An 8,404-nucleotide genomic window follows, 5' to 3' on the forward strand; every position below is an offset into this window, starting at 1 on the left:
GGCGAAGCCAGACTGCCTGGCTTCGCGCGAACCCACGACCAGCCAACGAGAGACTCGGCAGTCGGTGCCAAAATACCAGCACGGAGGGTCCATGAAAAAGGTCGCGCAAACTACCACGGCGGGGCGTACGCTACGCCCTCCCGCAACTACCGCGGGAGTGTGGCTGACAGTGGGGGAGGCTGTTCATGCGACGGCCAGGGCTTGACGAAGGATAGTAGAGAGGCGGGGCAGAAAAAAAATGCAAGAGTAATGGAAAGGGAACGCTTCACGACAAAGAACCTCAACTTTTCGGTGAATCGCTGACTGGCCCGCTCGACGGTGCTCCAAGCAGGAACTAAGAGATTGATCAGCGCCTGTTCCGCAGAGCGTCTTCGCGGCGTACCGAACCACCAGTCGGACCCAGCGAATTCTTGCCAGCGAGGATAACGTCGCGTACTCACCAGAACACCCCCCAGGACATACTACCGTGATGTCCTTATATTCGGAGACTTGTGAACTCCCGTAGTAGTTCCATCTCATCGCCCTGCCCCGACTCGATAGCCATTGTTGCTTCTCCGCCCCGAGCGAGCAGCTTCTCTGTTCTCTCATCTTTCTTGGCTCGTACTCCTTCTATATGCCCCAGTGACAGTGTTCCCCATCCATCACCTCTTTTGTCAATGTCTGAGACGAGAGACTCGGAGTTTTCTGTCTTTCGAAAACCCCTGTTTTCCCTCCCCTAATGAACATCCAGGGTGTGAGCTGTGCGGACAGCCTAGTGTGTTGTTGCCCCCCGAACTCATTCATGCATGGCAGTTTTGACCGTCACTTTGGTCGTGAAACGTATGTGTTTAGAACACGCCCAAGTTTCTTAGTCCGAGTTGTTCGCCGCAACTGATCTCTCGGAGTGACCTCTAATGATGCAAGCTAGTCGTCGTTCTTCGTTTTCCTCCCTTGCTCTCAAAGGAATCTTCCCAGCAGAAGCTGGTTCAATACTATGAAGCGATGAAAACCACGCTGTTTCGGCCTCCCTACTTTGATCTCGTACTTCGTTTCTCAACAGTCAAAACCTTCACTTTTCTTCCCTGTTAAATGCACGGTGACTGTCTTGCTTTGGAATGCTTTCGTACTCGCTCTTCCCTTCTCCCATTTTTCTTCACTTCTCCCGGCCTGCTACTTCGGCGGAGAAGGCCTACGCTTGGGGCCCCCGCGGTGTACGTACACCGGCCATAACCCCGAGTACTGTGGTGGAGCCCTTGCGTGCTTGTGATGTTATTTACGCTGGTCTTCTTTCCATCACACCCTAATCGTAGTACCACACAACTGACTTCTCACATTCGTTGTTTCTGTCTGGCACAGAGCATGCTAGCGGTCAGAACCCTGTTTTCCTCCCATTGCAGCAAATCCTGTTTTTGCTTCATTTACGTGTCTGTCCTCCAACTCTAATTCTCTGCCTTTTTTCCCTCCGTCACTTGTCCTCAACACGAGAACGTGACGGCGTAAACATCATAACACACACCTTTATCGGCGGTTTTCCTTGTTAGGTCATCCCTCTTCTCTTCCACCTCTTCAGGGAACTCAGGGACGGATCTGCAAGGGAATATAATACTCGGATGGCCACCTCACTCATCGACGGTATCGCTCCACAAGAAAAAAAGTGCTGCCAGGTGGGAGGAATCCCGCAGCCCGTCCTACTTGTGTACTTCTATGTTCCCTCCTTTTCTTGGCGTAGCGGTGTTTTGGTGGTCTTCCTTTCCCCATACTGGGCCTTCTAGAACTACCTTTATTCCCCTCTCACCCGCTCAATATCCTCTTCCGTCGCATATCTTAGCGACCCCAAGAAAGACAGGTCAAGTGAAGTCTCTCTTTTTCGTGTTTGCTCTCCGAGAGAAGAGCTCCTGCTTTTTCCATAACCAGCCCCCCAGCAAGGAAATGCCTTGAGGCCCGGTTCGCTTTTTCTTTTTCTCCCTCGCTTCTCTATTCTTCTCCGTTTTTTTATTCCTTCAGCTGTGGAAGGAAGCAGAAGGAGATCTTCGGGCACTTTGCTTATCTTCGGTCTCACTAGTCTTTCTGTAACTCCTCCCGGCCACGCAAACGACCTGTTCTCTTTTTCATCCAGAGAGACGAGGGAGGAAAAGAAGAAAAGAAAAATCTCTAACACAGGTTCTTGACGAGCGTTTCTGCCACTCGGGAGTTAAGGAAGCACCCTGCCTGTCTTCTCCGCTGTACACAAGGGAAAGTCTCCCTCTATCATGTCATCATTATAAAACCGTATTTTCATTAACCGGACGCAGCGGCTATTCGGCTGTAGAGCGACCTCATCCAATGACGGCCTGAGCCGCTGTCTCCATAACTCTTCGTTGAGGAACTTCCTGTGTGTTTCTCGTTTCTGATTCTCGTACCTCTTGTCCGTCAACAAGTAGGCATTCTGTCTTTACAGAAGAACCTTAACAAGGGCGTGAAGAGACCAAGAGAGATTCAAGACAAAGCGTCTCCGGTCTAAAGGAAAGACAAGGATTGATTTCTGACTTCTTACTTCTCTTCAACGGCGATTACTCCTCAGGTTTTCCTTCCATTTCCTTTTTCTGTATCCCTTGTCGGGTTCTTACTTTTTGTTCTAGAAGAGAAGGTTCTACTTCTCAACCGAAAGAAGCTCATCTTCAGGTTCCTGAGTATGAAAACGAACTCAGCCCATCTTCTTCTACTTCTTCAGTTTTCACGCTTCTCCTAGCAATAGAGCAATCCCGTAGCGTTCGGCGTTGCTCAACACTTGGTTTGTCGTTCCTCTTCTTTCTTGGGGAGTACAAGCTCGGAAAGGTCAACACGAATGTACGGACGAGAACAGAACGCTACTTCTTATTTCTTCTCTACAGATCGGCCCCTTTCGTTTCTTTAGCTTTCTTCCTCCTTCCCGCTCGATATCCACCCCCCCCCCGCCCCCACACCGGTTTCCCTCAGCACTGCGTTTTTCTTGTCCTTCGGTCTTCGTGTGTTGGAACCCTAGAAGAGATACCACCAGAGCCTCGTCACGTGGAGAAAAAAGGAGTCTGATGATGAGCGAAGATAGTAGGGAATGGGGGAGTTTTCTGATAAGAAGTCTCAAATACTTTCTTACAGCTAATCCTCTCATGTGTCTCTTCTTCCCTTTGCTGAGCAGATGAACGGGTAGATCATGCGAACTGACCTCCGTATACTCTTCATCTCCAAGAAGTAACAAAGTAGAGGGAAAAAGCAAACAGAACGGAGAGGAAAGGAAAGAGAGAAAGGAGGAGAGGAAGGAGGGGATATACTGGACGAAGTCTTCATGATCCTCTGAGGGCGTCTGTACGGTTAAAGAAGGGGCGTGGGGAGAAGCCGTGGCTAAGCTTGTTGAAAGCGTACTAGGGAAGAGGAGTGTTGTTGTCCTTGCCGAAGGACATCAGCTGACGGTTCGAGTATCCACTCCCCTTAGTCGTTTAGTCGTCGTCTGCGTTGTCCCTCTGTGATCCCCGTCGTCTCCGTCCTCGTCATCTTTATCATGGCGTTGTTTTCTTGCTGTAGTTGCGACCCGGAAACGGAGGAAGAGACTCAGGTCAACGTCGAGGGGGTAAGACATCTCCCTTCTTATCGATGTTTATCGTGTCATGAATTCTCACGCATGCTCTGGAAATGTATCATTCCTCTTGCCGTACACATGGCGGGACGAATCTATACGGTTCTCGAGGTATATGTGTCTGTGTGGCTGAGTATATACAGGTATATATGTATACGCATGTACGCTTGGGCGAGGAGAGAAGGGCACTGCTAATATAAGAAGGCTCTTAGCAAAATCAGCTTATCACCCACTGTGTGGAGCTAGACAGATACAGACTTTTTACATCATGACGGAAAGCCCCTGTGAAGCTTCAATGCATTTTGAGGAAAAGACGGGGGGAAGGGAGGGGGGAGGGGGCCTGACAGGGGAGAGATCCGTTCTGTAGTTAGATAAACGAAGGGAAGCTGTGAAGATACCGGACATTTCATTTCATGAAAGGAAGGTCAAGTATACCGTTGTGGCAGCCCTTGCTTCTTTTCTATTACTTCTTGATTACAATAAGTGCATGCGAACTGGGCAGTCAGTAGGGGTATGTGCATAGGCATCAAACTCTCAACGAACACACTTCTTGTTTTCTATGAGACAGGAGAGAACATCGCCTCCGGATACACGTACCCATTCATGTCTATAAAGACGTCTTGGTATACCTTGTTTATATATGCGACATACATAAGCAGACACATGACAAATTGTCCCTGGTGAGAAGTGGAGATGTACGAATGAGGGATGATGTTTGCTCTCGTTCAGTTTCCGAAGAGGGGGCGGTTGAGCCGCATGCAGACGAGCCACTGCACGTACAGATATTCGGACATTGTTTATGATGCCCCAACCCTTGTGCTTACTCTGTTCGGTCATCTTGATGAGGATATGAAAGAAAGAGGGAGTGTTCTTGCCTCTCTGCTTTCTTTGTTGTTTGTAGGAGAGACCACAGAGCGATTCAAGTAATGAAGGGTTTCCCCTCACCCCTGAACAGAAACAGAAAGAAAAGGAAAGGCTTCAAGCCCTTGTAAGTTGAGGATTTCAAGACATCCTCTGGCACGAAGGTGTTGCATATGCGACCAAGTATAACCGTCATCACTTACGTATGCATCACCATATATATCCTGTGTATGTATATATATATATATATGTGGTATATATATATATATATGTATGTGTACACTGACCCCTCACTAGCACGGGTTGTTGGGGTGCATGCGCACAAACTCTGTAATGGATGCGGCGTAGTTCTTCTTCACATGTGTGTATTCCTCTCTTCCTCCCTCCTTACAGAACAGCGTTACATGCGTTTGTATGTAGATGATGGCTGTAAGGTTAGCGAGACGCGAAGACAGCCTGTTTTCTAGCGTAACTCTTCTTCATGCCGTTGTAGCCGTAGGTGGGTATGTAGCTTTTTCGTGTGGATGTATACTTTCTATAACAGTAGGGAATAGACAACAGCATGGTATTTTCAAAAGACTCACCCCTCGTTTTTCCTTGTAATGTGAACGTGCATATAGACTTTGTCGTATTTGCATATACGCACGCATGTAGATACCTCAAGTTCAGGGGTTCGTCTGTATGTACAGAGATCTACGTAGACACCAGTGATGAAGCCTCTTTCATCGTCGATCTGTTCTGTGCCCCTCTCTCTTCTCTCTTCCCCCCTTATACAGAGTCTAGACGGGTATGTGTGTATCCGTTCTACATCTGCAGTGCGGTTGAGAGAGGGTTCCAGTTTAATTCTTTTTTCTGCAGTGTGTGTGGCTTCTGCTTCCCGTCTCCTTTTCAGGTGAAGGCCTTTGCTAAGTCTGCCGTAGGAGGAACGAGCTGCTACTTCATTGATGTCGCTTCTCAACAAAAGATCGCGGCCTCATACATGCTAGATAAATCTCTCAAAACCTTCACGGTTCTGTTCCCAAATGGTGTAGAACATTCCTTCAGTCTCTCATCGGTAAGTAGAAGGCAAAGGCACTTTCTTCTCTTTTTCTTCTGTCTCTTCGTAGACGCTTTTTGCTGCATTGTCCTATCTTCTCTTATCAGTCGGATCTCTTCGGATCGGCCACTGCCTTTTCATTTCCTTCCACGTTGGATCTGGGGAAGCGTACTCACACGTTTACGTTTAGTCTTTGTCTACGCACATGTGTCTCCTGCCCTTCATTTATCATACTCGAAATATGTTCTCGCGGAGTCAGACAGTACCGTAGAGGTGTTAAGCCGTGAAACTGCTGTTACGGGAAAGCAAAGCCGCGAAGATGCTCATGTATCACTGCACATGAAAGTATATACATGAATGTATGTATGTATGTATATACATACATATGTATTTATCTACCAGTCCTGGCAGTGCTAAAGAATAATACACTCACAATGGATGCATATGCTGTATGTACTAAAGGTGTTCTCTCGTATCAAGCACGTGTTGTCTTTCCTCGTTGTATCCTATTCGTGGCGCCTCATAGAGGGACCTTTCTCACCTTATCTCGCTTCTCTGTGTGTCTTTTCTTTGCCTCTGTATGTTCGCAGCTTCAGGATGTGTATTCCTATGAAGACTTACTGCATGCACAGAGCACAGCTAGTTTAACTCAGGAGCCGGGAATCGCGAACTTAGGAGATGAAGAGAAGCGTCGCTTAGTTATGCTAGAATATCTGGACGCTTCTCACAGAAGACTGAATCGTCTTTTCCTCATGGAAGTCGGTGGAGATGATATGAGGGATCGATTCTTGACATGCATGCGAATCCTTAAACTCTATTCTCTAACGCCTTCACATACAAATCCCAATAGTAGTAATGGCAACTCTAGTAACGCTAACCCAACGGGGTCCGTTCCTTCATCGAGTTCAAATCATGCCTAAGAGGATGAAATGACAGGGGAAATAGAGAAAGAGATGGAGTCAGTGGAAAGACCAAGAAGAGGCAGGACGCGTAAGGTGAAGATTCTTGAGTAGGGGGAGTAGAGAGGTTTGTAGACAAAAAGCCATGGGACGAATAAAAGTTTTTTTCTTTTCTGTGAGCCAAGTGAGCGTCACACACCCTCACGCAGATAGAAGAGACAGGATGTCCGCCTGCCTACACACTCTATTCTGTTGACATGGGGGTCAAGATAGGAACCCATGTGCACGAGAAGAAGAGAAGATATACAGAAATATGCACCCGGACTAGGTAGAAGTATATTGAAGATTGAGGGGAGATGTCTACGGGACAGCGGAAGGATATAGATAGGAAGGCCAAGAAGAAAAGAAAGACATAAGCGGTGTCTACCTCTTGACAGAGACAAGAGACCACAGAAAGGATGTACGTCGATACAACAGATCGAGTGAATCCTTCTCGACCTCTTTGTTTCAAGGAAGCAGCAGCTCATCATTAAGTCTGCTTCTTCCAACGTGAAAAGAACGTTGGAAGAGGAAAGTATATGACGGAGATCTGGATATTTGGCGAACGCCTTTGCACGGAGGGCTCGACCGTCTCTCGTTAAAGGAGAAAGAGAGTGAGACTTCTTCCTCTCCCTTCCAGCAGTCATCTCATATACTTCAGCTCTTCTGCGGCCGTTGCTTTCGTGAGTTCACACTCCTGTTCTTCGACTCGTTCTTCTACACTCTCTCCGGTTGCCCTGACCGTACGAGTAGGAAGGAGATTTCCATAGAAGAAGAAGTTCATCATAAGGAGAGAGATGGGTTGAGCTGGAGGGGTATTTGAGTATTTCCCTCGAACAATGCACGAGTTTTCTTGTTCAGTGAATCTTTGGTCTATCGACGTAGGAAGAAAATCTTCTTTTAATCGGAATGATAGGTATTCTCCTTCGCATGTAGGCATGGGTGGACACATTGATGTTTTGGGTATGCCGCGACTTCTTCAAGTCTTCACGGAAGTAGTCTTCCTGTACACTACACGTGTCATGTATAAAAGATTTCTTAGGGATCTTTTCCACCACTGAAGAAGCACGTCGAGGGATAAGAAGAACGAGGAGAAAGAGAAAGATCAAGTCCAAAGAGGAAGGAAAAGTAGCGACGCTCGTACCTACAAAGATAGGAGAAGAAAAGAAGTTGATGCAAAGAGAGAAAGGACGGATACAGGGAAAAGCCTTGAGATTCAGTTTTATCTGGATTCTGGCGGAGAAAGTTTCTCGAGAGAGACATAGAAGAGTGTCTCGAGAGAGAGATAGCGAGCATTATCCTCCCTTTATACTTTATCGATCCTCTCTCTCTCGGTATGTAACGAGTGATCTCCTTTATGAGATGATGATGATGTCCGAATATAAGGACTTGTATGGAAATTTGATTTTTGTTTTAGGAGTGGATAGTCTCCAACTGAGTTCGCGCCTAGAAGAAGGCTCTGAAGATTCTCCTGTGTTCCATACTCTCGCGTTGCAAAGGAAGTGGTTGGCTAGTCACTGTATATATAGCGGAATGTGTATTTTTTCTGTTCGATAACAAGGGCAGAATAAAATTTTCTCGTTGGAGAAAGAAAGATGATCATCGCTGTGTCCGTGCAAGTTCTCCTTGCGCCCCTACCTCGTCTCCAGCTGGGAACGGGGTGAAGACACAGCAGAAACATCCAGCTCTTGCTTTTTCGGGCCAAGACGGGCACTCAACGCAGTGTATGTACGCTACCTATTTGTCTGTAACCGTATGTCTCCGTCAAATATCTGTGGCTATATACTTATAGTCCGCATACTTACGATAGAGTTTTACACGGCGTAGTTCCTGGGAAAACTTGATATGTGAAGCAGGAGAGGCAAGTGTATAGCTTGATGCACCTGTAAGGCGTGTATATATATATATATACGTATGTATATGTTTACTGCATACAGCTATACCTTTCTCTTCTTTGCATAGGTCTTGCCTCTATTCTTTCATATAAAGAATCTTGAAGTC

The 8,404-nt window shown here is 46.9% G+C and overlaps 1 protein-coding gene across 1 annotated transcript; it reads left to right on the top strand.

Moving 5' to 3' along the window:
• The first annotated feature begins 556 nt into the window (after nucleotides 1–556).
• On the top strand, nucleotides 557–8,143 carry CSUI_010155 (uncharacterized protein). The gene is made up of 4 exons (XM_068070260.1): nucleotides 557–3,562; nucleotides 4,470–4,556; nucleotides 5,322–5,483; nucleotides 6,056–8,143. The coding sequence occupies exons 1-4, from the start codon at nucleotides 3,494–3,496 to the stop codon at nucleotides 6,383–6,385; spliced, it is 648 nt and encodes a 215-aa protein (XP_067917763.1). The 5' UTR covers nucleotides 557–3,493; the 3' UTR covers nucleotides 6,386–8,143.
• The last annotated feature ends 261 nt before the right edge of the window (nucleotides 8,144–8,404 follow it).

Source organism: Cystoisospora suis (assembly GCF_002600585.1).
Source record: "Cystoisospora suis strain Wien I chromosome Unknown contig_6757, whole genome shotgun sequence".
In the NCBI taxonomy this organism is placed as follows: Eukaryota; Apicomplexa; class Conoidasida; order Eucoccidiorida; family Sarcocystidae; genus Cystoisospora; species Cystoisospora suis.